The sequence below is a fragment of the Zonotrichia leucophrys genome, chromosome 9, assembly GCF_028769735.1.
Source record: "Zonotrichia leucophrys gambelii isolate GWCS_2022_RI chromosome 9, RI_Zleu_2.0, whole genome shotgun sequence".
Classification (NCBI taxonomy): Eukaryota; Metazoa; Chordata; class Aves; order Passeriformes; family Passerellidae; genus Zonotrichia; species Zonotrichia leucophrys.
The window spans coordinates 16,689,052-16,707,710 of NC_088179.1; the positions used below are offsets into that span (position 1 = coordinate 16,689,052).

The following is an 18,659-nucleotide window of genomic DNA, read 5'->3' on the forward strand; positions in this document are numbered from 1 at the left end:
GGGCTGGGCCAAAAAACAGCAGTGACAGAGAGCACTACAATAGCACCAAATCACTTTGGATCCAAACAAAATAGCTCAGCAGGCTGAACATGAAGGGCTACAACAGGTGCTACTCGAGGACAAATATTTTGCCAGCCAAAACCTACAACAGAGAGTGAACAAACATGGTAGGATTTATGTCAGTGAGCATGCCTGCTCCTGCTTTCCAGGATCACTTGGGAAGGGCAGTGCATGTCCCCAGTGCTGTGACCATCAATAATCTTGACATGAGCCCTTGCAGCTTCGGTTCAGCTGAAGCAGGACACATGTTAAAGGTACAATAAAGACTTCAAAGAACAGTATAAAGAATAGGTAGCTCACCTCTGATCCATGGGGAGCAAGACAACAATAGAGGGAATGGAAGAAATGTCCTCCAGCATCCACACAGGACTGTGTGTGGGGCCAAGGAGACAACACACAAATACAAGGTGAGATTAAATGGACATCACATCAACCCTGAACCTTCCAGTGGTTTTCACATTCCCAAAGCCAGATCAGTATTCCAGTCATACTGAGATCACTTCTCCATAGACTCAGCAGGACAGGCTCTCCCTTTGGCAACAGGGCTGGCAAAACACAGGGGAAAGCACAGGCTGGCCTAAAATAAAACAATTTGTTCAAGAGGAGGAAAGCACGTTATCATGTACTTCAGGAGGTGTGGCTCAGCCAGACTGAGAACGATTACACAGCACACAGCAATGCCAAATTAGCTTTAAAGCCTTCTCACCATAAACAAGGCAGAGACTGGACAAAAGAAACAGGTTCCTTCATAAACCCGGGAAAAAATAATGAACGGAATTTTCTGAACACACTGTGAGCTACATGGCAGAGTATTGTACAAGGAAATACTAAAGCCAGGAATTCCAAAGGTGAAAAGGAACAATATCCAAGTGGATCTGGACTTTAGAAGTGACAGAATCTTCCTTAATTTTTGCACTTCTAGTGAAAGATTAGAACATTAAAAAGTCACCATATGACCATAGGAAACTTCTGTCAATAAAAGTCTTCATGTGGAACTCACTATTCCGAGTGAGCCAATGTATTAAGACTACCCAGATCATTCCAAGGATGAAATTACTTTTGTAATCTTCCATGTAGTATTAAAATTAGACAGAGAAACACCCAGCAAACACATCCTAATCAACAAGACTTTCCTATCAAGAGGAAAGGCCTGCTACTTACTTCCTGTGGGTTGTGCTGCAAGAAGCTTTTATTATTCAATTCCTGCTCTTGTTAAATACATTGTAAAAGCCAAATAGATCTACACATTTACTGATTTTGACCAGTGCAACAGCAACACCAAATCAGAGGACTGAGAGAGAATTCCTCTAGGCAACATAGATGCAACAAAGTTGCAAGACTCTTATAAAAATACATCTCTTTTGTAAATAGATTCATGAACCACATGATGAAAATCACCTCAATTTCCAGCCTGTACGGTAATAAACAGAACTGATGTTTACGTGAGAACTTCATATTTTCACCTAAAACTTAAAAAACTTCTTAAAAACACAAGATCGGATAAGCAGCACCTAAAAGGCTGGGAATAAAGTGCTTCTAAATACCAGGGGTTTAAAAGAAGCGACAGAATTTACAAAGCACTTCACTGCTGAAGAAAGCGAATCCACAGACATGGAAGCACCTCCATGGCTACATCCAAAGGGGCGTTTTGGGCCATTTCTCATCCTTTTTTTCAGCAGATAACTTGTAGGAACCTGTGGAATCACCCCTGTTCTTCTCAAAGCTCCTGACCATGGCTCACTGGAACACCAGCCTAGCTGTGCAAGGCCTAATTTTGTTAGCAGTTGGCAAAACCCCCAGGGAAACTCCTACATTGTGCATGACATAATTTATCCTGAAGGACTGGGTCAAGGCAGGAGTTTGCAAATTTTCACTCTCCCCGCCAACAACTGCAATGTCCTTAAAGAACGAAAAACCTTCAAATTACAATAGCGAGGGGGGATGAATAGGCTTGGGGTCCACAGGATGGGGGCAGACAGGAGGGAGAGAGGCTGGGTCGGTCCGGGCACCGCTGCTGAGCGCGGCGGGGCCCGGCGGGGCTGGCAGTGCCGAGAGCCCCTGCGGGCAGGGCACAAATGCTGCTGCCCGGCGGGCTGGCACTGCCAGGCCATGGGGGCAGGGGCAGGACCGGAGAGGCTGGCACCGAGACACCTCCCGCCGTCTTTGCTGAGGAGCCGGGGCGCTTCCCCGACGGTCACTTAGAACAGGAGCAAAGATGTGCGGGCGGCACGGGAGGGCTCTGCCAGCCGCCCCGGGACCCGGTTTCCTACGTTACCAACCCCCGCCCGGTACTCACGGCGGGGCCGTCGGCCGTGGTGTAGCGGACGATGATCTGGAAGGGCTGGTGCGGCTGGAGGGCGGCGGGCAGGGAGACGGTGAGGGACGAGCCGTAGTCGGTGAAGGGGTCCACCCTGAAGCCGAGCGGGCAGGCGGAGCAGGGTGCCTGGGCGAAGAGGGGCAGCGGCGGCGGCGGCTCGGCGGCGGCGGGCGGGGGGCCGGCGGGCGGGTCCCCCGGGGGGGCGGCGGGGGGCAGCGGTCCGGCGGCGATGCAGGGCGCCGAGAGGAAGGTGGCGGTGGCGGGCGGGCTGGCGGCGCAGGGCGGCGCGCAGGGCGGCGGCGGCGGCGGGCAGGGCGGCGGGGGCGGCGGGGCCGGAGCGGCGGCGGCCTCGGCGGGCGAGAAGGCGAAGGCGCAGGGCGCTTCCCCGGCCGCGGCACGGCGGAAAGCGGCCGAGAGGACGCGCAGCGCCGGGTGCACGTCCAGCACCAGGGCGCGGGGCTGCGGGCGCAGCGCGCAGAGCTCCAGCACCAGGCAGCCCGCCAGCGCCCGCGTCTCGGGCCGCAGCTCCAGCCCCAGGTGCAGGTGCCTCAGGCTGAAGAGCTGCGAGCTGGACGCCGACGCCACGTCCGGCGGCGGCTCGGGAGGCGGCGGCGGGGCCGGCGGTGCCTCCGGCCCGGCCGCGGAGCCCTTGCGGCAGCAGCACAGGCCGGGCGGCCGCGGAGCCGGAGCCGCCATGGAGCGGCGGCGGAGGAGGAGGAGGCGGAGGAGGAGGCGGCGGCGGAGGCGGCGGCTGCTATGTGAAATCCATGGGCGGGCGGGGAGGAGGGAGGCCCCGGCGGCCGGAGCGGCCGGGGCGGGGAGGGGGAGGCGGAAAGGACCGGCCGAGGGAGCGCAGGGCCCGGGCCCGGACAGCAGCGGCGGGCGCGGCCGCCGGGGGGCGCCGCGGGGGCGCCGAGGGGCGCTCGAGGGCGGCCCCGCCCCGCCCGCTGCGCGCGCAGCCGCCCCGCCCCCGGCCCGCCTCAGCCCGGCCCGGGCACGACCGGACCCAGGGCGGGCACCGAGACAGTCCCGGAAACCGGCACCGCTCCGGGAGAGCAGCGGCCACTCGTTCATTCCCTCACGGGCGTGGGTATCCGCGCGTGCCGCCCGCCATGCGCGCCGGCGACTCCGTCCAGCCGTGCCCCTTTCGCAGGGCAGCTTTAAAGGGCCCACGCAGAGCTTCCCTCCCTCTCGCATAGCCCAGCCCCGGGGCCTGGCCCGGACACACCGATCCCAGAACTCCTGCTCTGGGCACGGCCATTGGCCACAACAGCCCGCTCGGATCACTGCTGTGCCCTCAGAGCCACCTCTGTCCCTCTGAGTGCCTCACTTTCACCGTCCCCAGCTGCACCAAAACACCCCCAAAGCCTGCACGGCTCCCAGCAGGGCTGATTATTGCACCCTCATCCCACCAGTAACTAGTTTGGCTTCCTCACTCCTCCTGGTCACACCCCCACATCGAGCTCACAGCTAACCCTAAATAACCTCCCTTCTCCCTGCATCCCCCCCACACCCGGGTTTTTGTTTTTTTTTTTTTTTTAATCCCTTCTCTCCCGGCTGCGCTGCGCGTGGTTTCCTGCTCCAACTCTCACTGAAAACTGGCCCCAGAGCCCAGGTCAGATATAATGTATTTTATCTTCCCCAGAACTCGGGGTAATCAATTACACACCCTCTACTGCTGCCTTCCGAAATGGGAAAGGGCAGAAATGACAAAGCTATCAGCTTTGTACAAGCACTTGTTTCTCTGCATGGCAACAGCCGGAGTCAGCAAGCTGGAAGGAAGGAGGTGTGTGCAAGTAACTGTGATTTGCACTCCCACCAGCCCAAGAGAAGTGCAGTCTCTGCCCCATGTAGTGACACTTCTGTAAGTTATTTTCACTCTAATTTTCACTGTTATGCTTTGCCTACCTCACTGTCTGATGAGGCTTCAAGACACATATTTTGGACAAGACAGGAACATTTCTCACATGGTTGTGGGTTTAATGAATCCATAGTGGTACATTCTGAAAGCTTCCCAAGCCTTACACTAACAACTGCAGCATCTGCACCAAATTCCAGCTCAGTTTCCACTGTATCATCACACCAGAGGCACAAACTGTGGCCTCAGCACATTGTGGCTGCAGTTACTGGCTCAGCCAAGGGTTAAACAAATCACAATATCACCCTCCACCGACCTGAAGCTAAAGAAAACCTTTGTGTAATCACTTTATATATAGTAAAACATATGCTACAGTTGCAGTAAAAAAATAACAAGATAGCACTCAGGCTCTTTGGTTGCTGCGTACAGCACCCTGCACTTCCTCAGCATTCTTTTCAAGCACTTTCAAAAACAATTTTTGCCTTTAGAATAAATCCCCTTGTAACTAAGAAAAACATTTTGTCCTGCCATTTTTGCTGTCCACATCCTCCTTTAATAAATCAAATATCTTGCTTTTATCTTTCTGACACCTCACACTCATACCAGTTGCCTTTTGGAAAATATTCAGCTCCCTCCAATTTTGTTTCCAATGATGCACTAAGCCTGTTTGATATGGCTTTCATCTACGGGTGGTGGGCAAAGCACAGCCTCTCAGGATCTGACCCTGCATGACCTTCACCACAGATAAGGGTGAAATGTCCTCAGGTGCTCAAGCCAGGACAACTTTAGGGCCTGATTACACCAATCCAACTGCACTTTAACCCCACAGTGCTTTCAGAAGAATCCTACCTGTGCTTTGGTTGAAGTTCCAAGCAAGTGCAGTGTGTCCACTCATCAGACTGATAAGATGAGGAAGAACACATTCTCTTGAAGAGGCTCTAAGCTATTGATAATGAATCAGGCTCAGCTGCACTCACAATGTTTGGACAGAATAAGCAAAACTGATGTAATGAAAATTCCAGAGAACAATACAATAACCAGTTATCCCAGGCAAATCTCTCTCCTTTTGCACACCTGCTGGTCTTGGGCCACAGCCTTTGCTGTAAGATGTGCTGGTTTTGGCTGGGCTAGAGTAAGTTTTCTTCACAGTAGCTGGTATCAGGCTGTGTTTGGGGCTGGTGCTGAAAACAGTGTTGATAATTCAGGGATGTTGTATAGCTGTTACTGAGGGGGGCTTGCACAGAACCAAGGACATTTCTATTCCCCATCTGACCAGCAAGGAGGCTGAGGGTGCTCAAGGAGATGGGAGTGGACACAGCAGGGAGAGCTGACCCAACTGACCACAGAGATATTCCAGACCATATGGCATTAAAAAAGCTGGAGAGAAAGGAGGGGACATTCAAAATTATGGTGCTTGTTTTCCCAAGTCACCATTACACAAAATGGAGCCCTGCTTTCGTGGACACAGTTGCCCATGGGAAGTGGGGAATTAATACCTTGTTTTGCTTCTGCTTTCCCTATTAAACTGTCTTGATCTCAATTCTCAAGTGTTCTTGCTTTTACCCTTTCAATTCTTTCCCCCATCCCACAGGAATGTGTGGGGCTTAGTTGCCAGCTGATGTTAAACCAGAACAGAAGCATGTGCTATCTCCATGCTATTTTGGGTAGGATCTCTTTAAAGAAAGTCTCTGTCCCAATCCCAGTGTCTTATTCTATTCCTCATAGGATGAGGTCTTCTCTGGATATCATACTATAAATTCTAAAGCAGAATGCAATTCCTGAACATTTCAATCATCAGCCTCTTGCAGAATGCTCCAACAATACAGATACTTTAGTCAGATTTGTGAATATTAATGTTTCTTCCTTCCACTTCAGTGAAGGGGCCCTTGGCCAGGCCTCAGCTTGCTCCTGTGGTTCAGGATGAGAGTCAGTTCAAAAATTACAGCTCCCCCTGTGAGCATCAACACTTCAGTACACCTGTGATACAAGTGCCAAATGAAGAGCAGAAGTGATCACAACAGAAAGAACATTTCCTTCTGTCAGTCTCTGTCTTTAATTCCAAAGTAACAGTGCTGCAGCTAAGGTTTAACAAAATGGTTGAGCTAATCCTGCTATTCACAGGTGACCGTTCACCTGCTCCATCACAGACCCTTGTCTGACACCTTGCTGAGCTGTTTCAGCTGGCCAAAGCTGCAGCAAAGACTCAGCTCTTTAGGAGAGTGTAACTGGGAGCAGCGGTTTGGGGCAGATCGCTGAGCAGCTCCCTCTCACACCTATGCTACTGTTACAGCCAGCACCTACTGAAAAGAGCAGCCTCACTTCACCTCCCTTCCTGCGGGTGGTGCCTTCCTGTCTCCTCCTTTGTACAGCTTTCCTGCTTTCAGCAACTTAGCTTTCTGAACTGGACCACACAAGAGCCACTGCTGGCATCGGGAAAGGAAGAGGAAGTCCCAGCCTGGAAGAAGAAGGAGGATAAGATCAGGATGGCTCCCCTTTTGCCTAGACTGCCACTAGCTCAGCCTTAGCTGCCAAGTGAAGCCACACACTGACCCCAGCAGCATGCAGAACCAGGTACATTAGCCCATTTCCTTCAAGGGAAATACTGAAGTCCATGGGGTAAACTCCAGGCCTGTGAGCAGGGTAAGGTCTGTGCTAGTTAATTCTTGCTTTGGACATGAGTTAAGAACAACCACAACAACACTTTTTGTGCTACTTCAAGCTACATTGCAAGCTCTGTTAATGCCACAATTTGCCTGTGGTACTGGTAGGTAGAAATGCTTCTTTCTGTGACTTTGCAGTCATGTCACTCTATAAACAGTAGTGATTTCAGATAAAGAAAATGGAAAATCTGAGCCTTAGAAGGCCTTCCACCTGACCTCAGCCCTTCTACTTGGCTTGAATACTTGCACTGTAAATTATTATTCCCTGTAATACTCAACATACATGTATTGCAGGCTACCCCCATGCTGGAGGGCACAAAAATCACCCAGTACACTTTTAAAGAAACACCTTTACTCTGCAGGAAGAAAGATCAGACCGTGATGCATGACAAAAGGAAAAAAAAAAAACCACAAAAGCCTGCAAACCTGCTCCCCAAGGCTCAAAAAGGTGCAGAGTTCTTTATGTGCCCAAAACAAACCACTTAAGCCAAAAAAATTTACAAAACCCAAAATAGTTTTATTTACTTTTCAGATTTCTGCCTCAATGAGACATTTTGCAAACATGCTAAGGCTACAAAATGTCCAAGTTGACAAAGACATGCAACGCTGACCATTCAATAAGTCACAGCTATCACAGGAACAACTGTGTCCCCCGGGCCACAGGTCCCAAAAACAGGGATGGTGTACAGTGATCATGGCAACGCACTACGCAGGACCCAGTAACCTGAGGTAGGTCATTTACAGTAAGAAAACCATGTCCTACACCAGTGTTACATCCTGATCAACAGGAACCCCTCTAAGGTCCCAGAAGATGTGGGGTCGAGGACTGCTTCCTTAACAAGTGTGCAAGAAAGAAACAGGAAATATCCATGTTGATTAATCTTAGTTTAAGTGAGCAGAACAAAGAGTTAGTGTTACCCATGCCAGTGAAAGCCAACCTAAACCTCTGAGGAGTGTTAGCAGCTTCAAGATAAAGAGTCAGTCAGCTGAAGCAACTCTGAAAAGGCTTTCCTGCCAGCATACAGGGTACAATTTGAACCTTATGATTAATTTGTTACAGATCATTCCACAAACAGTACAATTTTGGTTGTGTTAGATCAGCGAAGCAGGAAGAGCTTGGGCTTGCTTGCATTAAAATAAACTCTGCTGATACAGTAAGAAATACTGTGTCAGGACACAGAGAAAATACAAGGCCTTAATGTGACCCAGGAGTGGTTCTCCATTCAGATCACTAAAAACCCTGCTTTGGAAAAGCATCATGGGAAGCAGCAGCCGCTGCCGTGGTGAACATCAGCGATGGCCCAGCTAGCTCTGATAAATTACAATGCAATAGTTACACCACAGAGCTCCTCTCTGCTGCGCTAGACAAAGATGTGACAATAAAGGACACTATTGCAAAGCTTCACTTCCACTCAGACACGCAGAAAATCCGGCACTAGGAAAAGACGAACTGTAAAAGACAAAACCTTGTCTGATACAGCCCAATAAAGCCAGATCTCTGGTACCATAAACTGTACAAAAATGATAGAAAAGAATATGCACTGTTATTAATACAGTGCTTATTTTAATATAAAATAAACAGCTTACATTTCCACTGTAAATATAGGCTATATACAGAATTATGTATAGATATAGCTACATGTATAAAGCTTCATTATAGGCCTCTGATACATTTATAACTATGGCTCCCTGAGCCATTTGTAGAGTGCATTTAATAACAAAAAATTAGTAGTATGGAATAAATACATAATAAAAACATGGGTTCTTCTGACATGGTTCTAAAAACTCTCTGGCTTGACACATTGTGCTAAAAATTAAAAGATGAAAGGACAATAATCTGCGAGGAGGAGGAAGAGCTGGCCTGCCACAGGCAGGGAGTGTAGCTCTCCAAAATTAAAGTGACTTTGCCCTGAATTTCAGCCCTTGACAGCAACCTTGTTCTCCGCAGCAGCAAACATAGCATAGAAGCGCGAGTTCTCGTTGGCCAGAAGGGCAGTCGGGGTGTCGAATTCCACTACCTGAAACCAAACAAGGCAGGTAAAGCATGTCAGTAAAACTCAGCAGAGAATTGACTTCCAGCCCTTGGACTTGTGATATGATGGTATAGAGTGGAAAACACAGCATTCATCTTTAGGTGAGACACCAGGCAGTGAAAAGCACCTGCATTTAAGGATACTGTAACCTGGAACACTTCAAACTGGCTCAAAAAACTGAAACTAGCCCAGAGAATACAACCTCTGGTAGTTCTAGCAGAGGCAGATACTATGGGGTTTTGCCTTCTAGAGAAGGCCAATGTTCTTGCATTTAACTGTTTATGGCTCCCAAATGGAAGCCTGAAAAATAGGTGAAGTATCTGCCATAGGTGTGCTTGATGGCACAGGGCTTTATGAAAGTAATGGGAAACTGCCACTGAGCCCCAGCAGAGATGTTTATGTTATTACCCATCTCAGAATTAACCTACAAAGGAAGCCTCAAAGAGATTTTTAAAGACAGACTTATTTTACAGTACTTTCTTAGTGTGAAAAAAAAAATGTTGCCATCTTTGATCTTGTCCCAGGCAGCAACTGGTTCTACTGGACTATTATTACCAAGGATATGAATGAACAGAGGATTTTCTGCCCTGCAGTGCAGCTGTTCCCTCAGTTCAGCCTGCACACATGGCACCAGCAGACACCTCCCTGCTCACCTGTCCCTGTGTTAGCACCATGATCCGGTCACAGCCCAGCACCGTGTGCAGGCGATGAGCGATGGTTAGCATAGTGCAGTCTGCAAACGCCTCTCTGATGGTCTCCTGGATCAGCAAGTCTGTCTCTGTGTCCATAGCAGCTGTTGCTTCATCCAGGATCAGTATCTGAAAGCAGCACAGAATTCTGGCTGTTACCCATGGTCACACCTTCCCTCTCTGAATATAAAAATACATACAAGGGTGGGCAGAATGGCCACAGCCAAGCGTTGTCACAACTGGCAACGCTAACAGAGTTGTGGGCACAAATGCAGGTTTTACAAGTACCCTTTCAGCTTCCTCTATGTAACTGCCTTCAACAAAGCCTATGGATGACATTTTGTCACATCCTAGAGCTACATGTGGGTTATAACCTGGGCCTCAAGTTTCCACTACTCTCAATTTTATATTCCACAGATGAATCTCCAACAGAATTTTTACCAGTAAATTGATTTGACACATCCCTGGTGGTGCCATTCCTCCTGGAATGAGTCAATACTGACTAGGCTCAATAGCTTTTTTACACTGGGTAAAAAGTCTCTTCCTCTCAGACAAACTCATTTGGACTGATTTCTTGTCAAAGCTGAACTGGACATGCTTTGTGCAGGTACTGCAGAGACAGCAATGACTTCTGCTGAGTAGTCTGACTTCAAAAACAGATGCAGAGTGAACTCTAAAATATTATGATATGTCACATTTCAGAAAAAAAGTTGTTAAAACCAGAATCCTTATCACTCTCAATCCAAAAGTCCTTTTTCACTGTAATTGCTTGTTTTTCATTCCTGCAAAATCTTTCACTTGGCTGGCATAGCATGGTCCCAAACTCCACTTGGAGACATTTTAGCAGAGCACCATGTAGAAGAAAAACACTTGGCTCATATTCACAAAAAAGTGGAAGAGGGGAAGAATCTGATGCTCCCCACGAACAGGACACTGAAGAAATGATTGTCTGACACTATTGTTAGCACTTACAAGCAATGCCTTTCCAATGGCAGGACATAGCAGGAGCTGGCTACAGATATCTTCCTGTTTGTTTTAACCTTACACCTCTCTGGGTTGCAATAATCACTGGTGTGATTCCTCTGACAAAGAATCCAGCACAAAAAAAGGCTTGTTCCATCCTATCACTCTGGTATCTCTATTTCTCTCCTGCTGTGCTCACCTTGCAACGACGCAGCAGAGCTCTGGCTATACACAGTAACTGTCTCTCTCCAACAGAAAAGTTCTCCCCATTTTCCATCACTTCTGAATCAAGCTTCATAGGCAGCTGTGCAACCTGTGTGGGAAAGAAGAGGCAAAAATCTTAGAGCACTGCACATCATCATATAAACACAAACAGATCTCCTGACAATCTTTGTCACCAGGAGAAGAGCGAACTTGCAGGAATTTCTGCAGCCTATGTTCCATAGCCATACCTGCCACCAGACTTACATGAAAAAGAACTGGAAATGTCATGGCAGCAAGACTTACTGCACAAGGCCTTGCAAAGGGCAGGTTTTAAAGTTCAGTATAAATTTGCACATGTGACATGTACAAATAAATGGAAAGGTAGAATGCACACCTCAGGCACATACAGAAAAATTATCACCTGAAATGTTTTAACACCCTAAGAATCCCTGTGATGAAACAGCACTCTGCTATTCTAGATACTAAAAAAAAAAAAAAACCAGAATATGGCATGTCCCTAAAAAACCAAAGGTAGCAGTCTAATAAAATCATGGGAAAAAGGAAAAAAAAAGGTCAAATAAAGCATAGAGAGCAAGGGAGGAAATGTAGAGAGAAAGCTTAGATAAAGACCTCTAAAGTAGCCACTAACAGATGATGTTGCTTTGGAAGTCAAATGCAAACATCCATCTCCCAGGGCACATAATACTTACACACTCCTTCATGTGAGTCCTTTCCAAAGCAGCCCAGATTTGTTCCTCACTGTATTGATTGAAAGGATCCAAGTTTGATCTGGAAGGGGAAGCAGAAAACAAGGAGAATTTTAACTCAGCAATGAATGGCAAACCAACAGTGTGCTGATTTATACAGACAGGTGATTCCCATCTGGCCTTCCAGATTCCTTTCATTGCCAGGGAAATCAGATATTCCCAGCACACTGAGATTAGAAAAGCTAAAAAACAAGAGTGGAGATAGAAGATAAAGATACTAAAACTTCAACCACATATAAAGGGAAGCAAGACTTCCATACAGTGTGATCACACCCAGTGCTGCACTGGGCTAGCTAAAATCTTTCACCTGTGGTTTTTGTTTCAGTACTAGAACAGAAGATACGATGTCTGAGAGCTACCACCTCACCAGGCACACACTGCATTTCAGGTACAAGCAGAAAGACTGCTCAGTCCCTTCTTGCCTTCTTATGGCCTCACTAACCTCACAGTGCCACTGAACAGCACAGGTTCCTGAGGGATTATGGAGAGTTTGCTCCGAAGATCTGCCAAGCCAATGTCATTTATTTTCACTCCATCAATTTTAATGCAGCCTCCAGACAGTTCAACAAGACGAAAGAGTGCCATTCCAAGTGAAGACTTCCCTAAAAATGAGACAAGAAAAACATGACTGCTGTTTCTACAGAATCATAGCGGTTTTTCAGATGAGAAATCATTTTAAAAGCTGTCCACATCTAAGAAAAGTTTTAAAATACCAAAAAAGTCCTGGCAAGCAATGGTCTGGTAAGTTCTGAGGTTCAGCATTTAAACTTGTGAGCAATTGTGGGGGCAGCTCCTAATCTCTCCTCAATAAAGCAATGCCTGGAGTGCTGTCCCAACCCCACTGCCAAAATCCTGCCATGAAAACCCAATACAGCAATATAAATTACTTATTTAGAAACTCATTTTGAGGTTGATTTAAGTCATCTCACAAACAGGGATTTGGATTCTTCACATTAGAGTTCTGAGATGGCTCAGAGCCAAACCTGCCTGCAGCATCAGTACAGAATCTTTCAAGAGAGTCAGACAAGCTGCAATGAGCACAGTGTAAGCACTATCTGTGCCAGTCAGTGGTTTGGGGAGTTAAATATGATCAACATACTGGCTCAAGCATAGTAGATAGATATCCCTGTGCTTTAAATGGAAACTTGTTTTCACTATTATTAACAGGGATCTTACTTATGTACAGACATGAACAGAAACCTCCACTGACAGAGTGCTCAGCCCCTCCTGTGCAACCAACTTAAACACAGGAGAGGCAATATGACTGCCCCAATCCATTCTGTGAAAGTAATAATTTAACTCTGCTTTGTGTTTTTCCTTACCTGAGCCTGTCCTCCCCACAATGCCAATCTTTTCCTTGGGTTTGATGGTAAAGGACACTTTTTTAAGTACTAGAGGGAGGTTCTCTCGGTACCGCATCTCTGCATTTTCAAAAACAACTTCACCTTCCTGTGGCCAGTCCAGAGGAGGAGTTTTGTTCTTAATTCGAGCAGGAGCTTCCAGGGAAAGTGTCTTTTAACAAAAATACAGAAGTTCAGTTTCCAGTAAAGAAAGCACCAAAGGAAAATTATCAGCTACAGCTTTCAGCAGGTCTTCCCTGCAGACTCAGCCCAGATCACTTATGGCAGCTTCATGATGAGCTGTTTGGCTGGTTGTGGGCCCAGTGGCTCAGAAGTTTGCTGTATTACACTGACCACACTGTTAATTCCCCTCCTGTTGCCTCAGTAATGACATCAGTCCTTCTATACAACAGTGGTTTTCATCAATGGAATTCAAAATGTATTTTAGGGCTATTATTCATCAGCACAATCCTATTGAGTTTCATGGCACTCCAAAGGCTGATGCAAAATCTGGTGCATTTCTAGGCCTCATTTGCTATGCCATACCAGGGTCACCACTGTTGATTTTGACACAGAAGAGAATGGCCAAGTAACACATTAAAGGCCACTCTCTTCCTTCTCCTCCTCATGTTCCCCTGTGCTGCTGAATCACTGACTCAGTCCTTTCCAGCCTGATCACTTCTGCTACTTCACTTTGCCCCTTACTGAGCAGTTCATAGATGAAACAGAAAAGCAGAACCTCTGAAAGCCAAACACAAGGCTTTATAGCATGTTTACAGTGAAGTCAAGGTCACTTTCCCATACTTGACACAAGCACCCTCAAAGAATGGCAGCAATCCCATCATGGGATTCACCTCATGTAACGGAACCAGGCCATGACAACTCCTTCATAGTCTCTACAAAGAGAGATCTCTACAAATACAAATGCTATAATGCTAGAAAACAGCATTTCTGGAGTGTGATTTTTCTCATTCTGATATAAATACTTGGAACAGATAATAAATTGCCCTCTAGAGACATCCATTTCCTACACTGACCATAGAGAGATCCCACAGGGATGGCAGCTGTGGGCATCTGCAGCATCTAGTTAGAGGCAGATTAATTGTACACCAGGGATTTGAGAGAAAAAACAGCCATCTGCTATGATAGTGCTCCCATTCCTTGAGCTTGGTGCTCAAAACAGCAACCTTGAGCCCCCACTGAAAAAAGCCAAGCCTGGGCCTTGGTAAGACCCAGGACCTGAATGGTGTTTCACTGGCCACCCACCCTTCATTTCAGCTTCAAGCAGTTTTACAGTTTCATAAAAGGGTGTCTAGAGATCAAACTTTTTAAAATCACAGATACTGTTCCTTGATCGTGATATAGAATGTGACATAAATTAAAAAACCCCAAACAGCCCTACAACTGTAGGTTTTGCCACTAAGGGCCTGACTGATAAACCCATCTCAGCCCAGTGAGAGACACAATATTTAGCACATCTGTCAATTTGTGTGGTCACCAAGTCTTCCATATGCAGAAATTTTCTACTTAGACGCCTGCAGAGGATTTATTTAACTGGGGGAGTGGACAGGTTTGGGGCTTTTGTCTTCTCTGGTTTTTAATCTGTAGATTAAATCCACACACTTTTAAAAAAGCTACAAATGCCAACTACTAAATAGCCCAGATTTACCAAATAAATAAATAAATGTATCTCCCTCTGAGTCATAGGAAACATTAAATAGAAAAGCCTTTCACCTCACACACCAGACCCAGTAGGAAGCGTTCTCCTGGATATGCTTTCCCCACTGACCCATGCCCAGTTCTGCACACACAAATCCCAGTTACAAAGAAAGGGTTACAGATATTCAGAGCAGCTTGCTAAGCATTTAGCCTGGCACATTTATCATGTTCAGCTGAGCACATTTCTCATGTTTGCAGTAAGAGCATTCCCTTGACTTTTCAAGCATACAGAAATATGTTACGTAAGACAGCTGTGGAAAAGTAGGCTTATTTGGCTGAAGTGGAATTACTTGTAGATAAAGTAATAAACAGTTATCTGTGTTTAAATGAAGGAATTCCATTAGGTTTGGAATGGAGGATGCCAGAACCCCATCCTTTCACTGTAAAATAATGTTTTGAATCCCCTGTTTTGAATCCCCAATTACCCCTTTCACACACTCCACTCTTTACTGTGAGTGGCAGCAAACTTCCAATAGCTTATGTAAACCCAGCAATGCCTCTAAGTTTAGTTACCTACCAGCTCTGGGCCCATTCAGCCCCTCAGTGCTCATACATGTGCTTCACAAAACAAACTCACTTTGCAATGTTACAGCACAAGCTTTAGTGCCCTTCCAAGATCAGGAATGTACACTCTGTACCAGGGCAGACTATGGCTGAGGCCAGCAATGTTACAAACAAGACAAAATTTCACAACAGGCAGCTGAATGCAGTCCTACCTTGATATAGTGGTCAATCCTCTCCACAGAGGTGAAACGAGCTTCTGTCTCTGAAGCCAGTCTGACTGTAAACTGGAATAACCCTGTTAGCTGAAGAGGTGAAAGAAAACAGATTTTTAGAGCTGTGACTTGTCAATGAATTAAGAGATGAATGTGACCACCAGGATCAGGGCAGTGACTGTACTTGGGACTGGTGAGGTCACACCTTGAATCCTGTGCTCAGTTTTGGGCCCCTCACTACAGCACAGATATTGAGGTGCTGGAACATGTCCAGAGAAGGGCAACAGAGCTGGGGAAGGGTCTGGAGTCCTGTGAGAAGCAGCTGAGGGAGCTCAGCCTGGAGAACAGGAGGCTCAGGGGGCTCTTATCACTCTCTACAACTCCATGAAAGGAAGGTGGAGCCAGGTGGGATTTGCTCTCTTCTCCCACTTAACAAGCAACAGGATGAGAGGAAACAACTACAAGTCTTGCCAGAGGAGGTTCAGATTGGATGTTAAAAACATTTCTTTACTAAAAGAGTTGCCAAGAATCGAGACTACCCAGGGGAGTGGTGGAGTCACCATCTCTGGAAGTATTTAAAAGTTGTGTAGATGTGGACGATGAGGACACGGTTTAGGGGCGGATTTGGCATTACTGAGGTAATAGTTGGACTCAATGACCTTACTGCTGTTTTCCAACCTAAAGAATTCTATGATATTTGATATTCTTGACGTCAGGCACCATATAACTAAAGTCTTCAAGACAAGTTAATTAAATAGTTCATTTTAAAATCACCATAATTTATGAATCCCTTGAGAAACCAGCAGCTTAGAAACTTTTCCCAAGAGCAACAGCTTTAAGTATGAGGTGTCCAAGCTCTGTGATTTCCCCTCGGCACCACAAGGAGGCAGAAGAGGCCAAAGAGCAGCTCCAACAGAGCGCTCGGAGCCCTGCAGCTCCTCTGAGCCAGCGCTGGATGCTGTTTGCTCATTAGCAATGTCTACATTAAAAGAGAAATTAAGTATTACAGTATGTGCTCACACTCACCTGCACAGCATAGGAGATGGCCAGCCCAGCATAGGCAGGAGGGATCTGGCCATGCATCAGCACAATCATAAGGCCAGTGGTTGTGATCAGAGCAATGCTGATGATGTCCAGGCGCACGGCCAGCCAGCGCATGGCGCAGCTGAACAGGTAAAACGGGGCCTGGTTGTCATCCAGCAGCTCCTGGTACCTGAAAAAACACAGCAAAGGTTAGTGCACTCCATGAGCCTGATGGTCTACAAATATCACACCTACTTAAACTCCTGTTCCAGTATCAGGATTCAGGATGGGAAGACTCATCACCGACCAAATTTCAAACCAAAGCATGATGGCAGGGTTTGTAAATTTTCCCCACCACTGCTCTTCCCAGTTTTCCCTTACCCTTCCTTCTGTTCTCCCAATTTCTTTCCCCAGAAAAGCAACTTTCAGTCACAGAACCAATGATCCATCAGACTCCAGTAATAAAATCCTTCTGAATGCCAGAAGCTGTTGCATTCAGCTTTGTGCTCTACCATTCCCAGATGGATATCTAGACTGACCTGTGCAGAAATTCCTGTCCTTTGTGGTAGGCATGGATTGTGGAGAGACCCTGGATGCTAGATGTAATGTGAGACAAGAATGGAGACTGTGTGATGTTGTCCAGACGCTTGAGCTCTCGAATAAAGACTCTGGAAGGAAAGAAACACTTTGAGTTTCATGCAGAACCATATGGCAACCACTACATTGTACTTGAAGGTGAAAGTACCTTTTCAGCCAAAGTGTGGTGCACTTACCTAGACACAACATGCAGAACGGTGAACAGGACAATGAGGGGCCCCACTGCCACCAGGAACCAGGGAAAGACCCCAGAAATCACCCCCACACAGAAGAACACCAGGATGACGTTCTGGATGAACATTTCTGCTTGAAACGGCAAACGAACATCAACTGGGAAATGGGAGGGAAAGAGGAAGATCTTGAGTACAGCAAACTAAAACAACCCATAGAAATCAATTCCAGTTCTACCTCAGTAACAAACAGGGATTTCTTAGTTTATTCAAATAAAAAAAAATGCATTTTCATTGGGATGTTTTTACCTTCTGAGTTACTGGCAGTCCCATTTACATGGGAATAATTTAATATTTACATGATGTAACTCTGACCCAGTTATCACCTCTGCAGCACATCACCTTCACTCCCAATGTTTTAAGTTGCTCCTGCATTACCTGCTGAGAGCTCATGTGCAGCCTGGAGGTACAAGAGCAGCAGCACATTTCCTTCTTCCTAAGTGAATGATCAGACCTGAGCTATCAGCTGCCTTCTACAATCATAACCCAGGTATATCCCAATTCCTGCTTTGTTTATTGTGAGTGCACATTTGGCAACAAACACAGGGTACAATCACCCCAACAGCAACAGACTGGAGAGTATTCAGGGCTTAACTGGGAGGTCTGAATGTGGGATTTACAGGACACACAGTGAGAGATACCTTCATCCATGTCTTTGGAAAACCTGTTGAGGATCCTCCCAGTGGGTGTAGTGTCAAAGAACTTCATGGGGCTACGCAGAATCCGTCGGAAGAGTTCATCATGGAGCCTTGAGGATGCTCTGAGAGTTCCCTGACAATGCAGAAAACATTGCAGGGTTATAAAGCAGTGCTTGCCTTCCTGCCACCCAAATATTCTACTCTGTTTCTCTCTCCAACCATAAGAGGTTTTACTGCATTCTGTGCTTCCAGCCCATGAAGGAAGCTATTAATTTGGGCAGAAGTTTAGCAGAAACTCAAGAGCTGGCTAAGGAAACATTACAATCCATGACTCAATTTCATTCAAAAGTCTCTCAGGAGATGACCAAAAGAACCACAGTGACAGCAATTTGCAGAAGCAGGAGTAGGGAGGAGACAAACACCAGCACTGGCACCTACCTTTACAAAGACCACACCACGAACAGCTTTCAGGATCAACATAACTGCCATAGACAGTGCATAGATGCCAGCATAGTAATGCATGTGAGGGTTATCTTTCATACTGCTGCTTATGACAGTCTCATTTCCCACAGTCACCGTGGTGTTCTGCAGAAAATACAAGGTTTCAGAGGTTGGTTAAGACAAGGATAAAGCATGATGTATGCATTACATGTGGTACAATTTAACTGCCTCGTCTTCTCCCACTGTATTTGATATTTCTTCTTTAAACCACTTCAGTGACCATTGAATATGTCAGAAACTTTTCCCTGGCAGAGATGCTTGACTTGTTGATCTGTAGCCCTTGACCTTTTTCCTACAATATCTTCCAAAATACTACCACATGCCTACTTCATTTGATTCCTAAT

The 18,659-nt window shown here is 46.6% G+C and overlaps 1 protein-coding gene across 6 annotated transcripts in view; it reads right to left on the reverse strand.

The window, feature by feature from the left end:
- ABCC5 (ATP binding cassette subfamily C member 5) overlaps positions 1–18,659 on the reverse strand; it is a 66,829-nt gene that overhangs the window by 16,371 nt on the left and 31,799 nt on the right. For 2 of the 6 annotated variants that reach the window (XM_064720684.1, XM_064720686.1), the window contains 12 exons: positions 18,253–18,399; positions 17,818–17,947; positions 17,123–17,276; positions 16,889–17,017; positions 16,353–16,539; positions 15,327–15,416; positions 12,874–13,063; positions 11,994–12,153; positions 11,495–11,573; positions 10,780–10,893; positions 9,582–9,746; positions 7,391–8,913 (listed from right to left, as the gene is read on the reverse strand). In XM_064720684.1, the coding sequence (XP_064576754.1) occupies positions 8,812–8,913; positions 9,582–9,746; positions 10,780–10,893; positions 11,495–11,573; positions 11,994–12,153; positions 12,874–13,063; positions 15,327–15,416; positions 16,353–16,539; positions 16,889–17,017; positions 17,123–17,276; positions 17,818–17,947; positions 18,253–18,399 (1,647 nt within the window). In that variant the 3' untranslated portion in view covers positions 7,391–8,811. Of the gene's footprint in view, positions 1–2,356; positions 3,223–7,390; positions 8,914–9,581; positions 9,747–10,779; positions 10,894–11,494; positions 11,574–11,993; positions 12,154–12,873; positions 13,064–15,326; positions 15,417–16,352; positions 16,540–16,888; positions 17,018–17,122; positions 17,277–17,817; positions 17,948–18,252; positions 18,400–18,659 lie in introns of those variants that run through there. The other 4 variants (XM_064720685.1, XM_064720687.1, XM_064720689.1 and 1 more) reach the window with 3 other exon arrangements.